This window comes from Ovis canadensis, chromosome 2 (assembly GCF_042477335.2).
Source record: "Ovis canadensis isolate MfBH-ARS-UI-01 breed Bighorn chromosome 2, ARS-UI_OviCan_v2, whole genome shotgun sequence".
Lineage (NCBI taxonomy): Eukaryota > Metazoa > Chordata > Mammalia > Artiodactyla > Bovidae > Ovis > Ovis canadensis.
In genome coordinates this window covers 21,550,296-21,572,456 of record NC_091246.1, presented here as the reverse complement: position 1 = coordinate 21,572,456, position 22,161 = coordinate 21,550,296, and the positions used below count along the sequence as shown (strand labels likewise).

Genomic DNA, 22,161 nt, shown 5'->3' with positions numbered 1-22,161 from the left:
CTAGAGTTTTTGAGAAATACAGAGCCGTTATGTCCCATAAAATTATTTGCTTCCCTTCTTTCTTAAAAAAGAATTTGAGTTGCTAAGTCCTGCTGTCATTGGGGTGATAATTGTATTTGATGATAGAGAAACCAGTTTTCTGGTACTGCACGATTGTAGGGATTGGAGTTTGGATGTATGTTATTGTCCCGAGACCATCAGGCAGGAGGGGGAGGACTGCTTGCTCGCATGCTGTGGTGCTTATCAGGAGCCATTTATCCCCTTCTCCCAGGCAGACTAGCTGAGCAGACCTAGAGATGCACCATCCTCCTTTGCATTCAGCTTCTCTGAATTATAGCTCTGATAATCTGCCATGGCAATGTGATTGCTCTTGATTGCTTCTCATAAATTCTGATGAGAAGGATGCAGGCATGGGAATCATTGCCTTTTATCTTATTTCTTTTCTACAGGAAATCTCTAAGCTAAATCCCACTTCCTTGTGGCAAGAGGAGACAGTCCACAGGCTCAGAGATTCACTGTGAAGGAAAGGGTTGATTTGGGACACTTTATCCTCTGGCCACATTCCCTGAGTGTTTGATCATTTCAGCACCATTATTTTCCCAAGTGATGTCAAGCCAATGTTTACTTCCCCTACCATCTGCTACACTACTGACCCTACTGGCACTTTGATCAAAGCTACTGCCAGCTTGGGACTGTGGAGGTAACTAGAAAACTAGGTCACATAATTAAATGCACATTTATTCCATACTGTCCCCTGGATCTCACATGGTGTGAGGTATTACGGAACACATAATGGGTATATTTAGATAACATTAAAAAAAAAAACCAACAAACATTGCATCAGTAGCAAGGCTTCTTTTTCATTGAGAACTTTTTGGACTGAGGAGGTTGACACTCACTTTAGATACGCCACTCCATCCAGGGTGGCTGGTACATTGTACCTTCTCATATACTCATGCATCTCTGGGAAGCTTTGCCTCACATAGTCTTCAGCACTGCTCTCCCGGACAGTTCCAAAACGGAAGCCTTGAGAGGGATGATGTAGCTATGAGGCAGAAAAAGAAATGTCTTGAATATAAATTATTCCTAGAGTTGTTTTCAAAATTTTCTTTTTCTATCATTATTTGGAGTTTGATAATGACCTTGCATTTTTCAAACACACACAGTCATAGACATAAATTTCCATGTACCAACATAGGTACATGCTCTTTCATACCAGCTTTCACATAAATAAATTTTCTATCCTCACATAAGTAACTAGTCTCTCTCCAGATGCAAACAGATGAAAACAACAAATAGAAAATATAAAACAGCTTTCTTCTGTATATTGAGAGCCTGTCAGAATTCTTTAGAAATGATAAAATGACATATGAAATCAACCTTGGTAATCATATTATAAATTGCTTATTAGGCAAAGCATAAAGTTAAGATAATAAATGAAAGATTGCGCCCTTCCTTGGTTAGAACTACACAAAGGCCAAGTTAAAATCCTGTAAACTGAGATCAAAATATACATGACCCCAAACCATGAATTCACCTCCTTTATATTTATTAGTTTTTATGCTGTAGCATATTTGAAGTTCATTAAATTTATTTTCGGTGTAATTATGAAATGATCTCTTTCCCTTAGATAACTCTGTTACCCAGTGCTGAGTCATGTTGTATATTTTCTCAAATGGAATGGTATGTAAGACAGTTAGGAGCAACAGAGGAGGCGGCTAGCAGGAGTAGATCCAATAATGTCATGGTTCTCCAGGATGCAAGATCTCACAGTGAGGGGAGGCAGTGCACTGGGAGTCATGCAGAAGCTTTCTGTCACTAAGTATTAAAGATACAGTACATGAGACAGTATAATTCATGAAAGTTGTACAGAAGTATTAATACAGGATCTAGAGTTATTTTAAAGAGAAGAATCAACTTGGGGTTTTTTCTTTTTCTTTTTCTTCTTTTCAAGTTGTTTACACACGTACAGATTAAGAAATCACTGAATTTGGTAATCAACAATTTATATCTGAAGATTAATTAGTTTTGACACACAGCAAGGGTCTAACAATATGGCAATAGTTAAATTATTTGCCACCTCCTTATAGAATGTTATCTAATGTATAAATCATGTTTGTAAAGCATATTTAATAAAACAAAGCAAATGCTCATATGACAAATGGAGAAAAGGCTCATGTATGGTCTGATCAGAGTTAAATATGTATAGTTATTTTAAGGGCTTCCCAGGTGGTGTAGTGGTAAAGAATCTGCCTGCCAATGCAGGAGATGCGGGTTCGATCCCTGAGTCAGGAAGATCCCCTGGAGAAGGAAATGGCAACCCACTCCAGCATTCTTGCCTGGAGAATTCCATGAGCAGAGGTGCCTGGTGGATTACAGTCCATGGGGTTGCAAAGAGTTGGACACAACTGAGCATGCATGCATTCATAGTTATTTTAAATACTGTAGCTCCCTCATGTATATCATATATACACATGTACACACACACACACACACGCACACACACCCCTGGGAAGAAAATATATCAAGATATTAACAATGGTTGTTCCATATATTTATTTATAGATTGGCTACAGAAACATGCCTCATGTTTGTAAGTTAAAAAACTACATTCAGTGAAGTAAGTCATTAATTTATGTCAATATTTTTTTGCAGGGCAGCTTTGCATAATTTTCAGAGTTACTGGGCCCACAAAGTTAAATACCTACAATCATTGCCACAAAGTGACTTACCACCTGCTTTGTGATATATCTTTGGATATCTCACTGTTGAACAGGCTGTATGGCATATACTTTTGTTCAACTGTTCACACACTGGATAAATTCTCTTTTATGCCAGCATAACCTTAATGAGGCATCAATAATAATAGCTAACATTTATTGATTTTTATGTGCTAACTGATGTTTATCTGCATTATCTTGATTAATCCTCATAAAAACCTGATTAATCCTTATAAAAACCTCATAAAAAGGACTCTAGAAATACTTCTTTTTAAAGGATTAATCAACTAGGAGCTCAGTGAAATGTAGCAAGAAATAGTAAGTAATAAAAGTAGTAAGATCACACAGCTAGAAGTAGTAGGGATTGGATTAGAACCTATGGCTGTTTCACTTCAAAGTCCACACTATTAGCGACCACATCAGCCTGTCTTCCAGGTCATGGCAACAAATGGAGAGAAGATGTTTATTAGAATAAACTCACTAGTCTTTTAAAATATTCTCCTTAAGCCTTAGGCCTAGGCTGTTCTTACAGTAGCAGATTATAACCCTATGGCTCGAGCAAGGCAAACTTATCAGCATTCTGTTTATCCAACAGCTGTTCATTTTTTAAAGCCTAGATCAAGACTCTGTCTGAAGTCTTTGGCCTTATTGAATTTCACCCTCTTATCCAGGAGGAACAAAAATAAAAATAATTTACTGCCTATTTATCTGTACTGAGACAGCACCTTGTACTTACATAACACATAGGCTAGGTACTTACTTAGCCATCTTTCACACTTCTCATACATTTCTCCTTTGATTCTCCTCAAAAACTTATGAGGTATTTCTATTATGGTCCTTTTATAAATAAAGGAACTGAAGATTAGAAAATTTGTTATTTGCCCAAGACCACAGAGCTAGTAAACGTTGGATGTGAAATATGAACCCAGATAGTCTGATGGAAACGAACAGAGATTGTTCTGTCATTTTTGAGATTGCATCCAAGTACTGCATTTCAGACTCTTTTGTTCACTATGATGGCTACTCCATTTCTCCTAAGGGATTCTTGCCAACAGTAGTAGATATAATGGTCATCTGAGTTAAACTCACCCATTCCAGTCCATTTTAGTTCACTCATTTCTAAAATGTCGATGGTCACTCTTGCCATCTCCTGTTTGACCATTTCCAATTTACCTTGATTCATGGACCTAACATTCCTGTTTCCTATGCAATATTGCTCTTTACAGCATTGGACTTTACTTCCATCACCAGTCACATCTACAACTGGGTGTTGTTTTTGCTTTGGCCCCATCTCTTCATCCTTTCTGGAGTTATTTCTCCAGTAGCATATTGGGCACCTATTGACCTGGGGAGTTCATCTTTCAGTGCGCTATCTTTTTGCCTTTTCATACTCTTCATGGGGTTCTCAAGGCAAGAATACTGAAGTGGTTTGCCATTCCCTTCTCCAGTGGAACACGTTTTGTCAGAACTCTCCCCCATGACCCGTCTGTCTTGGTGGCACTAGATGGCATGACTCATAGTTTCATTGAGTTAGACAAGGTTGTGGTCCATGTGATCAGATTGGTTAGTTTTCTGTGATTGTGGTTTTCAGTCTGTCTGCCCTCTGATGAAGAAGGATAAGAGGGTTATGGAAGCTTCCTGATGGGAGAAACTTACTGAGGGGGAAACTGGGTCTTATTCTGATGGGTGGGGCCATGCTCAGTAAATCTTTAATTCAATTTTCTGTTGATGGGCTCCTCCCTGCTATTTACTTGGGGCGAACTCTTGAGAAATCTGTATGCAGGTCAGGAAGCAACAGTTAGAACAGGACATGGAACAACAGACTGGTTCCAAATAGGAAAAGGAGTACGTCAAGGCTGTATATTGTCACCCTGCTTATTTAACTTCTATGCAGAGTACATCATGAGAAACGCTGGACTGGAAGAAACACAAGCTGGAATCAAGATTGCCAGGAGAAATATCAATAACCTCAGATATGCAGATGACACCACTCTTATGGCAGAAAGTGAAGAGGAGCTAAAAAGCCTCTCGATGAAAGTGAAAGAGGAGAGCGAAAAAGTTGGCTTAAAGCTCAACATTCAGAAAACGAAGATCATGGCATCTGGTCCCATCACTTCATGGGAAATAGATGGGGAAACAGTAGAAACAGTGTCAGACTTTATTTCTTTGGGCTCCAGAATCACTGCAGATGGTGACTGCAGCCATGAAATTAAAAGACGCTTACTCCTTGGAAGGAAAGTTATGACCAATCTAGATAGTATATTCAAAAGCAGAGACATTACTTTGCCGACTAAGGTCCGTCTAGTCAAGGCTATGGTTTTTCCTGTGGTCATGTATGGATGTCAGAGTTGGACTGTGAAGAAGGCTGAGCGCCGAAGAATTGATGCTTTTGAACTGTGGTGTTGGAGAAGACTCTTGAGAATCCCTTGGACTGCAAGGAGATCCAACCAGTCCATTCTGAAGGAGATCAGCCCTGGGATTTCTTTGGAAGGAATGATGCTAAAGCTGAAACTCCAGTACTTTGGCCACCTCATGCGAAGAGTTGACTCATTGGAAAAGACTCTGATGCTGGGAGGGATTGGGGGCAGGAGGAGAAGGGGACGACCGAGGATGAGATGGCTGGATGGCATCACGGACTCGATGGACGTGAGTCTGAGTGGACTCTGGGAGATGGTGATGGACAGGGAGGCCTGGCGTGCTGCGATTCATAGGGTCGCAAAGAGTCAGACATGACTGAGCAACTGAACTGAACTGAAACTATGGTGGAGGTAATGAAGATAATGGCGACCTCCTTCAAAAGGTCCCAGGCAGGCACTGCTGCACTCACTGCCCCCAACCCTGCAGCAGGCCACCACTGACCCATGCCTCCACTGGAGACTCCTGGACACTCACAGGCAAGTCTGGGTCAGTCTCTTGTGGGGTCACTGCTCATTTCTCCTGGGTCCTAGTGCACACAAGGTTCTGTTTGTGCCCTCCAAGAGTCTATTTCCTAGTCCTGTGTAAGTTCTGGCAGCTCTATGGTGGGGTCAGTGGTTACCACCTCCAAGAGGGCTTATGCCATACCCAAGTCTGCTGCACCCAAAGCCCCTGTCCCTGTGGCAGTCCACTGCTGACCTGTACCTCCACAGAGACACTGAAACACAGTTCTATCTCAGTCTCTGTGGGGTCCCTGGGTCCTGGTGTGCATAAGGTTTGTTTGAGCCCTCTCAGTGTCTCTGGTGGGACTGAGGTTTGATTCTAAAGGCTAATTCGCCCCTCCCACCATCTTGTTGGGGCTTCTCTGTTGCCCTTGGGAGTGGGGCATCTCTTCACAGCCACTCCAGGGCCTACTGTCTAACTGGGGTTTCTCTGACCTTGGATATGGGGTATCTCTGCACAGCTGCTCCAGCGAAGTGCAGCCACAGCTCCTGACCTTGGATGTGGGGTATCGCTTCATTCAGTATCACAGTAATCCAAGTCTATGCCCTGACCAGTAATGCTGAAAAAGCTGTAGTCGAACAGTTCTATGAAGACCTACAAGACCTTCTAGAACTAACACCAAAAAAAGATGTCCTTTTCATCATAGGGGACTGGAATGCAAAACTAGGAAGTCGAGAGATACCTGGAGTAACAGGAAAACTTAGCCTTGGAGTACAGAATGAAGCAGGGCAATAGCTAACAGAATTTTGCCAAGAGAATGCACTGGTCATAGCAAACACCCTCTTCCAGCAACACAAGAGAAGACTCTACACATGGATATCATCAGATGGTAAATACCGAAATCAGATGGATTATATTCTTTGCAGCCAAAGATGGAGAAGCTCTATACAATCAGCAAAAACAAGACCAGGAGCTGACTGTGGCTCAGATCATGAACTCCTTATTGCCAAGTTCAGACTTAAATTGAAGAAAGTAAGGAAAAGGTCAGGAAGATCCCCTGGAGAAGGAAATGGTAACCCACTCCAGTATTCTTGCCATGGACGGAGAAGCCTGATAGACTTACTGTCCATGGGGTTGCAAAGAGTCAGACACAACTGAGCGACTTCACTTTCACTATTCAAGTATGACCTAGATCTGATAGAGTGCCTGAAGAACTACGGATGAAGGTTCGTGACATTGTACAGGAAGCAGTGATCAAGCCCATCCCCATGAAGAAAATGCAAAAAGGCAAAATGATGGGTCTGAGGATAACTTACAAATAGCTGTGAAAAAAAAAGTAGTGAAAGGCAAAGGAGAAGAGGAAAGATATACCCATTTGAATGCAGAGTTCCAAAGAAATAGCAAGGAGAGAAAAGAAAGCCTTCCTCAGTGATCAGTTCAAAGAAACAGATGAAAACAATAGAATGGGAAAGACTAGAGATCTCTTCAAGAAAATTAGAGATACCAAGGGAACACTTCATGCAAAGAGGGGCTCAATAAAGGACAGAAGTGGTAGGGAAGCAGAAGCAGAAGATATTAAGAAGAGGAGGCAAGAATACACAGAAGAACTATACAAAGATCTTCATGACCCAGGTAACCACAATGGTGAGAGGGTAACAGGCAGGAAGGCCAGGGGTCTCCAAATGGAGGAAATAGCCTGCAAGTGTCAGACATTTTTATCTCTCTTAAGCGGCAGGAGGAAACAAACTAGCGATATTTTTTTCCTTCTCTGTACAAATTTAAAAGGAGGTTTCTCTTAAAATTCTGTGTTGCCATAATGACACCTGGTTTCACTTGAAATTAACCAATGCCTTTTTCTTATGGAAACGTTTATCTTAAGCTATGCTAATGTACTATGCATTTACCCCAAACTCTGTCTTCAAGTCGGTTCAGCCTTTTGGGCTCAGAACCTACTTGATAAACCAGTATGTTATACTCTGATATTGTTCCTCTAATCTATGTAAATGACACTATTTATATGGTGCTCTGCCCTTCTTCAAGATTCAAGTTAATCCTTTTATGGTCCAAGATAAACTATTTGGAGCCAAGATTATCCCAAAATACATCTTATGGGTGAGGGGCCTGGTGCCATTCTAAGTTTTGAAACATTCCTTTCTTTCATTAACAGACTGCTGAAGACTATATAACATCCAGCTAAAGACTAGCAGGGGGGTACTCTTTCTGCCCCCTTCTGATGCCTATGTCAGAAGCTTTCTCTATCTCCTTTATACTTTAATAAAACTTTGTTACACAAAAGCTCTGAGCGATCAAGCCTCATCTCTGGCCCCGGATTAAATTCTTCTCCTCCGGGGGCCAAAAATCCCGGCGTCGTAATTCAACAACAACCTTTCAATGGTATGATCACTCACCTAAAGCCAGATGTCCTGGAATGTGAAGTCAAGTGGTCCTTAGGAAGCATCACTATGAACAAAACTAGTGGAGGTGATGGAATTCCAGTTGAGCTATTTAAAATCCTAAAAGATGATGCTGTGAAAGTACTGCACTCAATATGCCAGCAAATTTGGAAAACTCAGCAGTGGCCACAGGACTGGAAAAGGTCAGTTTTCATTCCAATTCCTAAGGAAGGCAGTGCCAAAGAATGCCAAACTACCGCACAATTGCACTCATCTCACACATTAGCAAAGTAATGCTCAAAATTTTCCAAGCCAGGCTTCAGCAATGTGAGCCGTGAACTTCCAGTTGTTCAAGCAGGTTTAGAAAAGGCAGAGGAACCAGATATCAAATTGCCAACATCTGTTGGATTATTGAAAAAGCAAAAGAGACTTCCAGAAAAACATCTATTTCTGCTTCACTGACTAGGCCAAAGCCTTTGACTGTGTGGATCACAACAAACTGTGGAAAATTCTCCAAGAGATTGGAATACCAGACCATCTGACCTGCCCCTGAGAAATCTGTATGCAGGTCAGGAAGCAACAGTTAGAACTGGACATGGAACAACAGACTGGTTCCAAATCGGGAAAGGAGTATGTCAAAGCTGTATATTGTCACCCTGCTTATTTAATTTATATGCAGAGTACATCATGAGAAATGCTGGGCTGGAGGAAGCACAAGCTGGAATCCAGATTGCTGGGAGAAATATTAATAAACTCAGATAAGCAGATGACACTACCCTTATGGCAGAAAGTGAAGAAGAACTAAAGAGCCTCTTGATGAGTGAAAGAGGAGAGTGAAAAAGTTGGCTTAAAGCTCAACATTCAGAAAACGAAGATCATGGCATCTGGTCCCATCACTTCATGGCCAATAGATGGGGAAACAGTGGAAAAAGTTGCAGACTTTATTTTTTGCGGCTCCAAAATCACTGCCTATGGTGACTGCAGCCATGAAATTAAGACACTCACTCCTGGAAGGAAAGCTATGACCAACCTAGACAGCATATTCAAAAGCAGAGACATTACTTTGCCAACAAAGGTCTGTCTAGTCAAGGCTGTCATTTTTCCAGTAGTCATGTATGGATGTGAGAGTTGGACTATAAAGAAAACTGAGCACCAAAGAATTGATGCTTTTGAACTGTGGTGTTGAATAATACTCTTGAGAGTCCCTTTGACTGCAAGGAGATCCAAGCAGTCAATCCTAAAGGAAATCAGTCCTGAATACTCATTGGAAGGACTGACGCTGAAGCTGAAACTCTGATACTTTGGCTACCTGATGTGAAGAACTGACTCATTTGAAAAGACTCTGATGCTGGGAAAGATTGAAGGTGGGAGGAGAAGGGGTCTACAGAGGATGAGATGGTTGGATGGTATCACTGACTCAACGGACAGGAATTTGAGTAAACTCCCATAGTTGGTGATGGACAGGGAGGCCTAGGGTGCTTCAGTCCATGGCATCACAAAGAGTCGGACACGACTGAGTGACTGAACTGAATTGAACTGAGTTTTATGGACAATAGTGAGCTCTGAACACCATGAACAGATCTTCTGACACTATGTCATGATGACTCTGGACCTGGTCATTACAAAACTTGATACTTACAGATCAGGCAGTGAGCTAAGGGGTTTGTACATTTTGAATTCTGCAAAATAGATGTCATTTTCATATTTTACAGATTAAGATGCTGAGGTTTGGGAAAACTAATAATCAAATTCTGATAGCTAGTCATTAGCAAAATTCAGCCCTTGTTCTTTTCCCTAACATGCAGACCAGGTTTCACTCACATGCGGACCACAGTTACCTATTATGACACTTGGTACCTGAAGAGGGCTCTACACATGTGTGTCAAATCAATTAATTTTACCACTATTCTTCTATTCTCTCTTTATCCATTTAACTTGTATTCATCCTTCTATTTTCAGCCATCACTTCCCTAACTAGCTGACTAGGTCAGAGGCTTCTTTCCTAAGCCCTCATAGTACACATACTCTTCTTTTGTAGAACTTATCAGAGTTGCACTTTTAAAATTTAACTGTGTAATAGTTTATTTAGTGTCTAGCCTTTCATCTTCTCACTGGACTGGAAGCTCTATGTAAAACATTTAATTAATTGTTATATTCCAGTGCCTTTCATCATGTAGTTGCTCAGTAATATGCCTGATGAATGACTGATGGATTCTTTGAACCCAGAGGGAGATGAGAACTTTGCCATCCCACTTAGCACAGATTGGGCTAACAATAGAGCTTACAACTCAGGCTTTTGAAATGAACCCTCCTTTTAAGGTAAAAGGATCTTAGGTCAGTAATTAGAATACCTTTGCTTATATTGTCGTTTTTAGAAATAACCTAAATGATAATCTTAAGATAATCCTTTTTAAAAGTCCATTTTCTCACGTTATACTGTGCAATATTTTTATGGCCTATGAACTATTTCTAGGCAAACTCTGCACTTCTTTTCTTTGTCGAGTGCATCAATACAGCACTGCTTCCCAAGACACCGAAGGGAGTTGGGAACCAGCAGATCCAGGCTTGGAATTCCAGAGGAGGATGAGTGAGCCCTTGTGTCGTCTCCTTTCCATGTTTTCCTGCTGCCTTTCATTCACGCCTCTTCGTGGCATGGCTCTCATGCCTGTGAAGGGAGCAGTCTTGAGAATGGAAAGTTCCTTCAACATTAACATAAATAACCAGGGTCTATGGGAGGAAGCATTCTGTTAGCCTGACCGGGACCCCACTCTAACCTGGAGAGGTATTACAAACACTGCCGTTTCTCCCGTCTAAGCCACCATCATTCCTGCCCTCTGCACATTCCCTGTTTTACCCTCCAATCCAGTCAGAGTAATCTTCCTAGAGCCCCAAACTGATCATGTTACCCACTTGATTCACAGCTACCAGTGGCTCCTCATTGCTCTGGGATGAAGCTGAAACTCTGGCCTCAGCATGATCCAGCTCCCACCACCTTCTTTCCACTCTCATCTTCCCACTCTCCCCTGGACCCCGAAGCTTTAGCCAGTTTTCTCAGTTCTTCCAACGTATACCTTTTGCTTGATCACATCTCTTGCCCATAGCCTTCACTCTACCTGAGATGCTTCCCTTTGTGTAGATAATTCTAAAATGTCACATCCTCAGAGAAGCCTTTGCTGACCCCTAGACTAGATTCCAGTGGTCATGTATGGATGTGAGAGTTGGACTATGAAGAAAGCTGAGCGCTGAAGAATTGATGCTTTTGAACTATGGTTGGAGAAGTCTCTTGAGAGTCCCTTGGACTGCAAGGAGATCCAACCAGTCCATTCTGTTTTTTTTTTTTCTTTATTATGTATGTATTATTATTATTTTTTTTATTTTACTTTTCAATACTGTATTGGTTTTGCCATACATTGACATGAATCCGCCATGGGTGTACATGAGTTCCGGAGATCAGCCCTGGGATTTCTTTGGAAGGAATGATGCTAAAGCTGAAACTCCAGTACTTTGGCCACCTCATGCGAAGAGTTGACTCATTGGAAAAGACTCTGAGGCTGGGAGGGATTGGGGGCAGGAGGAGAAGGGGACGACAGACGATGAGATGGTTGGATGGCATCACTGACTCGATGGACGTGAGTCTGAGTGAACTCTGAGAGTTGGTGATGGACAGGGAGGCCTGGCGTGCTGCGATTCATGGGGTCGCAAAGAGTTGGACACGACTGAGTGACTGAACTGAACTGAACTGAGACTAGATTAGGCCACCTGCAACACCCTCCCATTGTACCTTGCAATTTCATATCACATTAGTAATACCTGGGATTATTTGCTCGATGTCTACTTTTCCTGCCTGCTTTTACATTTCCATGAGTGTTGGGCCTAAGCCTGTCTCATTTGTGAAGTTATAAGTCCTCAGCAAATGTTAGCTGCTATCATTCTCATCATCATTATCATCATGAAGCAAATACAGTGTTTGGTATACAGAGCAGATCCCTGATAAGTATTGGTGTAATAAGTCATCATTATTAAAACAAAATTCTCTTAGTTTAGATACATTAAAAATAGACACTTGTGTGACACTTCATGTTGTCTTCCTTTCAAACATTAAATTTTTTCTTTAATTCTTATCTTAATTCTTTCAAAATAGTATGTTCTTTTTTATCTCTATGTGAGATTCTAACAACAACAACAAAAAAGGATGAGCTACTAGGCAGTCACAGAATAATAGAATCAGAAAAGGGATCTAAGAAGCTATTGATGCAACTGGATAGACTAGCATAGTACTCCCTTTGTGTCCATGTGGTGTGTAATTCAAACATCCAGGGATATCAGAAAGCCTGCATCCAGGAGGGAGGATAAAAGCATACAAAGAGCTAAAGTAGTTCAGCTGCATTACAACCATCACCAGGAAGCCCCAGAGAGAGAGAAATTTCTTCAAAGTTTCAGCTAAATATTTTACCAGCTCTTCCAATTCTGTTTATATTTGTGTCAGCCTCTTCAGGCCTTGGGGAAATATCTAAGGTTAAACTACCCATTTGTATGTGAATTGTTCAGTATTAATGGAATACTGAACTCTACCCAGAGCACCTGTGAGGAGAATAATCAGACATTTTGAAGAAAGCAAAGTGGCTCAAAACAAAATGGAAGCAAACTCAAGAAACAATCAAGCTTCTCTGTCTATGGTAGATGTAATGAATGTGAAAGTGTTAGTCACTTAGCCATATCCGACTCTTTGTGACCCCATGGACTGTAGCCTGCCAGGGTCCTCTGTTCATGGAATTCTCCAGGCAAGAATACTGCAGTGGGTAGCCAATCCCTTCTCCAGAGGATCTTCATGGCCCAGGGGTTGAAATTGGGTCAGATTCTTTACCATCTGAGCCACCAGGGAAGCCCTGTAGATGTGATGATTTTGATTAAAAAACAATCTTAATGTTGGGTATTTTTACTTGGGGTCTATATTTGTACTTATCTGAGATTGTTACTTAAATGGGTGGAATGTAATCACTAGGCCTGGTAAAATGTCCTGTGGAGGTGGGTGGAAAAGGCCATTTTTAACTTTACCAATGGAATGGGATATACTAGGTATTGGGACTTTAGTTCCTCCTCATGCCAGTGTATTACCCACTTAAAACTTGTGGACTCTATAAATGGGGTGGTCTCAGAGTTCAGAGAGCTTTAAAAGTCATCTGCCGTATCCACTGATGGCTGAGTCCTTGATAGCAAAGCTAAATCTATTATTGCTTGGAGTTTCTTCAAAATGTAGATCCTGACTCTTTAGGTCTAGGTTAGAGTCTGTGAATCTACATTTTAACAGGTTTCCTATCGATGCTGATAACTTGGTTCATGGATCAAACTTTAAGTAGCAAAACTTTATTTATAACATCACTACTATATTTCAGTTAAGTCTCTGCTTGGATGTCTCCAGCGACAAGGAAATCACTTTTCTTGAAGCATATCTTCTGTATAGGAAGGATATCTTTGTGTCCCACCCAGCAAATATATTTGAATATGTAATAATAATAAAATAACAGCTAATATTTACAAATATTTGCCGTATGCTAACAGTGAAATGTAATGATATTGCTGCTTTTATTATTTATTGCTATATATGAGAATTGAGATTCATGGAGATTTCAGCACATTGTCTTAGGCCAGCAGGAAGAGATAAATTAAGATCTGAATCTGACTCTGTCTGACTTGAAGCCCTTAGCCTTTTCTAGCACTACATTCTGCCTTTATAGACTTGCGTTATTGTCCAAGTTTTGGTGATGACTTTAAATAATACAAATCTGTCTGTGCTACAAATTCAAAATCATTTTGGTTGTTATAGATGTGACTGTATGATTCATATTGCAAACTAGGACATTTCTTTAAAAGGGGACAGTATTGATTATTACAGAGACAGCAGACACACTAGAATTATCCCCAACAAACAGGGATGTGTGTTCACTGAGTCATTACTCACTTTCTGAACATTGTTGTTCATTCGCTCAGTCATGTCTGACTCTTTGCTACCCCATGGACTGCATGAACATTAGAAAACAGAAAAATGAGGCTGAAAATAATGTTACCCAGTGTTTCTGTAATGTGAATTACTGAGTAAATTTTATATCACAGTATTTTTCCATGTTATTCCCATTTTGTTTTTAAAAATTTTTTTATTTTTATTGAAGGATAATTGCTTTACAGAATTTTGTTGTTTTCTGTCAAACCTCAACATGAATCAGCCATAGGTATATATATATCCCCTCCCTTTTGAAACTCCCTCACATCTCCTTCCCCATCCCACCCCTCTAGATTGAAACAGAGCCCCTGCTTGAGTTTCCTGAGCCATAGAGCAAATTCCTGTTGGCTATCTATTTTACATATGGTAATGTAAGTTTCCATGTTACTCTTTCCATACATCTCACCCTCTCCTCCCCTCTCCCCATGTCCATAAGTCTATTCTCTATGTCTGTTTCTCCATTGTTGCCCTGTAAATAAATTCTTCAGTACCATTTTTCTAGATTGTGTATATATGCATTAGAATATGGTTTTTATCTTTCTCTTTCTGACTCGCTTCACTCTGTATAATAGGGTCTAGGTTCATCCACCTAATTAGATGCATTCCTTTTTATGGCTGAGTAATATTACAGAGGCAAGGTTCTCCTTTATTTGCATTTAAATTTCTTTATTGAAGTATAGTAGATGTATAACATTATATAAATTATATGTGTAAAATATGATTCACAATTTTTACTGCATTTTTTCTTTTCAGTCTGTAATCTCTAGACAACAACATTCTTTGACATTACCTTTGATTTATATGAGCTGTAGCCCAGGTTCATCTGACAACAAGAGTCATTGCATCAAATCCCTTGTACAGACTAAGGGTTAGCAAACTATGCCCCATGGGCCAAAGCCAGCCTGCCACTTGCTTTTGTAAATCACGTTTTATTGAAACCTAGCCAGGCCCCATCATTTGTATTGTCTACTGCTTTTGAACTACAAAGGTAAGAGCTGGGACTATATGGTTTCACAAAGCCTAGAATATTTACTATTAGGCTCAAACAGAAAATGTTTGCTGGTCCCTGGTATGGACATTAATTGATCTGACTATCTCTTTGACTCCTCTAGTCTAAAATCCAAACAGTTGCTTAAGTTTTGCCACCTTTGGAGGTGAATAAACAGGTGCATGCATGCTCAGTCATTTCAGTCATGCCCAACTCTTTGTGACCCCATGGACTATAGCCCCCCAGACTCCTCTGAACATGGGATTCTTCAGGTAAGAATACCAGAGTGGGTTGCTGTGACCTCCTCCAGAGGATCTTCCCAACCCAGGGATCAAACCTGCATCTCTTGTCTCCTACATTGGCAGGTGGGTTCTTTTCTTTACCACTAGTACCACCTGGGAAGCCCGAATAAACAGAGCTAGATTTGGTAAATCTCAGTAGATTTCTTCAGTTCAGTTCAGCCCATTTGCTCAGTCATGTCCAACTCTTTGTGACCCCACGGACTGTAGCATACCAGGTCTCCCTGTCTATCACCAACTCTTGGAGTTTACCCAAACTCATGTGCATTGAGTCAGTGATGCCATCCAACCATCGCAACCTCTGTCATCCCCTTCTCCTGCCTTCAATCTTTCCCAGCATCAGGGCCTTTTCAAATGAGTCAGTTCTTTGCATCAGGTGGCCAAAGTATTGGAGTTTCAGCTTGAGCATCAGTCCTTCCAATGAATATTCAGGACTGATTTCCTTTAGGATAGACTGGTTGGATCTCCTTGCAGCACAAGGGCTCTCAAGAGTCTTCTCCAACACCACAGTTCAAAAGCATCAATTCTTTGGTGCTCAGCTTTCTTTATAGTCCAACACTCACATCCATACATGACTACTGAAAAAACTACAGCCTTGACTAGACGGACCTTTGTTGGCAAAGTAATGTCCCTGCTTTTTAATATGCTGTCTAGGTTGGTCATAACTGTCCTTTCAAGGAGCAAGCGTCTTTTAATTTCATGGCTGCAGTGACCATCTGCAGTGATTTTGGAGCCCCCCAAAATGAAGTCAGCCACTGTTTCCATTGTTTCCCTCTCTATTTGCCATGAAGTGATGGGACCGGATGACATAATCTTTCTTTTCTGAATGTTGAGTTTTAAGTCAACTTTTTCACTCTCTCACTTTCATCAAGAGGCTCTTCAGTTCTTCACTTTTTGACGTAGGGGCAGTGTCATCTGCTTATCTGAGGTTATTGGTATTTCTCCTGGCAATCTTGATTTCAGCTTGTACTTCCTCTGGCCCAGCATTTCTCATGAGGTACTCTGCATATAAGTTAAATAAGTAGGGTGACAATATACAGCCTCAATGTACTCCTTTTCCTATTTGGAACCTGTTGGTTGTTCCATGTCTAGTTCTAACTGTTCTAACTTCCTGACCTGCATACAGATTTCTCAAGAGACAGGTCAGCTGCTCTGGTATTCCCATCTCTTTCAGAATTTTTCACAGTTTGTGGTGATCCACACAGTCACAGGCTTTGGCATAGTCAATAAAGCAGAAATAGATGTTTTTTCTGGAACTCTCTTGCTTTTTCCATGATCCAGCAGATGTTGGCAATTTGATATCTGGTTCCTCTGCCTTTTCTAAAACCAGCTTGAACACCTGGAAGTTCACGATTCATGTATTGCTGAAGCCTGGCTTGGATAATTTTGAGCATTACTTTGCTAGCATGTGAGATGAGTGCAATTGTGCGGTAGTTTGAGCATTCTTTGGCATTGCCATTCTTTGGGATTGGAATGAAAACTGAACTTTTCCAGTCCTATGGCCACTGCTGAGTTTTCCAAATTTGCTGGCATATTGAGTGCAGTACTTTCACAGCATCATCTTTCAGGATTTGAAACAGCTCAACTGGAATTCCATCACGTCCACTAGCTTTGTTCATAGTGATGCTTCCTAAGGACCACTTGACTTCACATTCCAGGATGTCTGGCTCTAGATGAGTGATCACACCATGGTGATTATCTGGGTCATGAAGATCTTTTTTGTACAGTTCTTCTGTGTATTCTTGCTACCTCTTCTTAATATCTTCTGCTTCTGTTAGATCCATACTATTTCTGTCTTTTATCGAGCCCAACTTTGCATGAAATGTTCCCTTGGTATCTCTAATTTTCTTGAAGAGATCTCTAGTCTTTCCCATTCTATTGTTTTCCTCTGTTTCTTTGCACTGATCACTGAGAACGACTTTCTTATCTCTCCTTGTTATTCTTTGGAACTCTGTATTCACATGGGTATATCTTTCCTTTTCTCCTTTGCTTTTCACTTCTCTTCTTTTCACAGCTATTTGTAAGGCCTCCTCAGACAGCCATTTTGCTTTTTTGTATTTCTTTTTCTTGGGGATGGTATTGATCCCTGTCTCCTATACAGTGTCATGAACCTCCATCCATAGTTCATCAGGCACTCTGTGTATCAGATCTAGCACCTTAAATCTATTTCTCACTTCCACTGTATAACCATAAGGCATATGGTTTAGGTCATACCTGAATGGTCTACTGGTTTTCCCCACTTTCTTCAATTTAAGTCTGAACTTGGCAATAAGGAGTTCATGATCTGAGCCACAGTCAGCTCCTGGTCTTATTTTTGCTGACTGTATAGAGCTTCTCCATCTTTGGCTGTAAAGAATATAATCAATTTGATTTCCATGTTGGCCATCTGGTGATGTCCATGTGTAGAGTCTTCTCTTGTGGTGTTGGAAAAGGGTGTTTGCTATGACCAGTGCGTTCTCTTGGCAAAACTCTATTAGCCTTTGCCCTGCTTCATTCTGTACCCCAAGGCCAAATTTGCCTGTTACTCCCGGTGTTTCTTGACTTCCTACTTTTGCATTCCAGTCCCCTATAATGAAAAGGACATCTTTTTTGGGTGTTAGTTCTAAAATATCTTGTAGGTCTTCATAGAACCATTCAACTTCAGCTTCTTCAGTGTTACTGGTTAGGGCATAGACTTGCATTACCACTTCTTGGCGCTGCCTAAATTTAGGCCTTAGCAATGATGATGCATCTCATTTCTAGCTGTGTGGAATATCAACACCCAGCAGGAGGTCCAGACTACTAAAGCCCTTTGTTTCTTTCTAGGACCAGTGGCAGGAAGGCTCTGGTCACACAATTTCAAATAGAAGCATTTGTATGATGTTGGACTAATTTTGAATTTAATCTTAAATCCTAGTGGCAAGTGCTATTGGATCAGCCTCCACAGGCCCAAATTTATGACAACTGGCCAGTGACACATATATCCACTTTAGCTAAGTTATTTCTTCATTTTATCCTCTTATTTGCCATTTCCTCCACTTCTCATCCTTTTGATGCAGATTTTGTATATCTGCCATCTTATCAAAGCTAGAGTTAATCATTATTTCTATATTGTTTCTTTCATTGTTTTAATAATGGTAATAGCTAACCCTTACTGGATGTCTCCTTTATTCCAGGCACTGTGCCAAGATCTTAAATTAATCCTCATAGCATCCTTTTGTGGTATATATAATCATTATCCCCATTTCAAAGATGAGATGAGGGGTAGGGATTGAATCTGGAAGTGGTTATGCGACTTGCCCAAGCTGCAAAACCAGAAAGTGGCAAATCAAGGAGGTGGATCCAGAAACCTGAGAACCTATACTATTAATCTTTCATGTATCCTGCCTTCAGGAAAGATTCTTCTTCTGTAAACTATAGCTAACATAGACATTTCTCATGCCTAATGGACAATTTAATCCAAACAACTAGTGCGGGTTTAAAAAAGAAGACAAAAAGCCCATTCCCTCTGGGTTTTTAAACAATGTGTTTATCACAGTTATAGCAAAGCAGCAAAAACAGCAACATTTGAACTGTGCTATTTAAAAAACTCATTCATGCACATTATTCTATTCACAAGGCACAAGGAGTCTGATGGTTTCTGTGTTCTATTCATACAAGGTTAAAAGAAGCTAGATGGATAACAGAGTCCCTAAAACAAGCACATTCATCCTTGAACCCCTGGGGGTCAAACCCATGTGTTTAAAACCTAGCAGTCTTGGGAGTGGCTGTAGGAGAACTGAGCCCTCCCTGCTTGGTTCTCCCTGGCCAGCATCACTACAGCTTCATACACATATTTGCTGTCACACTGGCCATCTATCTGCTTCTTTTTCCCACTCTACTTAGGTTACAAGTGGGGATGAGGGACTGACACTGAAGAGACATGTCAAAGTCAGGGAGGCTATAAAAATAAGAAGTCCAAGAGGACTTCCCTGGTGGTCCAGTGGTTAAAAATTTGTCTTCCAGTGCAGGGGATGTGAGTTCAGTCCTTGTTCGAGGAACTTAGTTGCCCACATATTGGGGACAAGTAAGCCCGTGCACTGCAATGAAAGATCACGAGTGTCATAAAGAAGACCTGATGCAGCCAAATAGATAAATAAATATTTTAAAAATAAGTCCAGGCTACAGGAAAGAGCATCTGGAGGAGACGCCAGAGATCATTTTGTCCATTTATATGTATGTATGTAGCTTGCATTTATTAAGAACTCACCATGTACCAAGCATGTGGTAGAACCATAAGTAGATTGTATATTTTAAGCCTCATAGCAACCCTACAAGGTATTTATTTTCATCTCCAACTTTCACACAAGAAATAAGGTTTATGTTTAAATAACTTGTCCAAGGTGAATCAGCCAATATAGGAAGGCTCTGAACTTAGTCAGACTGCAGAGACTTTGTATGTAAACATTCTGATCTATATGATAAGGAGAGTTATGCTCTCATGAAAAAGGTGAAGAAAGGTCTTGCTGCAGGTCACAAAAAATAAAGCAAAAGTGAGCTTAAAAACCCTGAACTCAGGCTCAAATACAATCTTGTTGAATGTATAATTCCCTCCTCAAACGACTGGCTGACAAAAATAATTGTTCTTTATTTCTACTTTATAGTAAGCCATGCTCAATAACACGTTCCCATCTCCTATTTATGAAACCATGAGTTTATAGTCTTTATGTTCTTCTCTAAAAATTAATTTCCTGAATTTAACTTTCCCAGCAACATCCATGAAATGGCACTGTGGTACTCATTGTCTAGGCCTCTAGAAGTCCTTGGGGTCCCTCTGTCTCATGTATATTCATACAAGGGTAGGGGCTATTATCATGGGTCTTTGTAGTCTAAAGGCTAGATGTTATAGGATTTCTAGAGGGGGATTATTACTATTCTGCTACAAATGTGCTATCTTCTTTGTTGACTGTTCCCTTTCTTTGATGCAAGTCATTTTATTTTGCTTCTCTGATCCTGGCCTAATGCTTTATTCTGTTCACCTGGAGCAGGCTATCCTTTTCAGTTCACTAAAACCATTCCAATTGTCTTACTGAAAATCTCCTTTGAATCCCATTTTATGTCGTGTGATCTTGTGGAGCTAGGGCCATTTCTCCCTTATATGTCAGACTAATCATTTCGATACTGGTACTATAACACTACTGGTATTTCCATGTACAGAGGTATGGAAGAATAACAATCATGGTAGTGGTGACGATGATGTAGCTCACTGTGTGCCAGGCATTGTTTAAATGCTTTGGACAGAGTAACTTTTATAATCATTATGACAATCCTATGAGGTTGATTCTATCATCATATCAATTTTACAGGTAAGCAATCTGAGGCACAGAGTAACTAACTTGTTTGAGCTTACAGAGCCAATAAATGAGAGAACTGGGCAGCCTGTGTGGCTCCATTATTTATGCTCTTGACTATTATTATATACAGCACAAAAATTTTTGGCTTTACCAACTACTCCCTTAACTGCTGTGAGACTCAGTTCCCTTATATGCAAAACTGCTAACTGAAAGTTCAGCCATTGTACATGTAGCCCAACAGCTAACTGGGAGAGCTTAACTAGTCCCTAAAAATTTCTTAATACTAGTGGCTATCTATTGTGTTGATTACATGCATGACCCTCCACACTCGTCATCTCATTTCAGCCTTCCTATATCCTTATAAGGTAGGTTCTGTTAATAGCTCTAGTTCATGACTGGGGGAAATGAAGCTCAGAGACTTGAGATAACTTCCTCCAGGCTCTTCAGCCCATGCTGTTGCTATACCCACCTGTCAGTTGACTCTAGAACCCAACTGCAGGTAAAATATTGTCTTAATGGGATTTTCAGAGATAATTATGATCACAATACAGTTACTTTACAATGATAATTCCTCTAAAGATGTAATTTCACTGTAAGTGACAGAACTGAAGTTTGAACCAGGTCAGCTGAGGCCAGAACCAACACCTTTTATGGAAATGGGAGGACTCCTTCTACCTCATGGCATCAGAACAACATTGTCTTTTTGTTTATATAATTGACTTGCTATCCAGCCAAACTTCAAGGTGAAAAATGACCTGCAGACTGTGGAACTCAAACTTCTCACTTGAGTCATTGCACATCACCAGCAGTCCTGTACCCTGAAAACTGAACAGGCAATAAGGTCCTTGCCGAACCTAGACTCAGCAAGTCTGGGTTGATTAAATGCAAATGAATGAAAACAGCTATAAATTTACCTGCTGTCTAGTGATGTAAGCTTTTTGGCACAGCTCTACCCAAATCCTTAAGGAACAGTGACTTGTTTTAATGCCAGTTTTTATTTAATTATATAACAGTAGAATTAAATATTAAAGTAAGCCCAATTTTGCCTTAATGCAGGGTGGGCTGGATGCAAAAGTACAGTAGGAGGTTTAGCCTAAAGGTCAGTAATTCCGTAGCACTGACCCCAGGAAACAAACCTCTTAGAGATCTGCTAAAGAAAAGCATCACAAGCAAAAAGACAGACAAACTACAGGATAACAGAAAGAAGAGAGATACTTTCCTCTTGCTTTACTTTTCACTTAGGCTAGCCCTTGATACTTGAGCTGTTTCTAGTCATTTTGTTTGCCATGGTTGAATAGTCAATCTGTCTTTGCTCTAGAGAACTCAGGGAATCAGTGGTTGAGTCATTATACTGGAGGGGCCCTCAAAGAATTCAAGCATCTAGTCTGAATAAATGCATCTGAGAGAAGAAGATGCTCCTCTCCTCGCCTCCTCCAGGGCAGCCTGCCTGCACCTTGCTGCCAGCTTTTCCATTTGAGACCATCTTCCAGTTTATGACTGAGCTGGTATTTGCTTATCTTTCTCTTCTGTTCAGCACATTTGCTCTTGTTAAATGAATCACAAGAGCAGCACAACTAAAGCAGCATTTTTGC

The 22,161-nt window shown here is 40.6% G+C and overlaps 1 protein-coding gene across 2 annotated transcripts in view; it reads right to left on the bottom strand.

The window, feature by feature from the left end:
- Positions 1 to 22,161, bottom strand: part of GRIN3A (glutamate ionotropic receptor NMDA type subunit 3A) — a 213,204-nt gene that overhangs the window by 84,573 nt on the left and 106,470 nt on the right. For both annotated transcript variants that reach the window (XR_011254220.1, XM_069575538.1), the window contains exon 4: positions 900 to 1,045. Coding sequence is in view for 1 of the 2 variants with exons in the window: in XM_069575538.1 (XP_069431639.1) it covers positions 900 to 1,045 (146 nt within the window). In the remaining variant the exon portion in view is untranslated. The remainder of the gene's footprint in view (positions 1 to 899; positions 1,046 to 22,161) is intronic.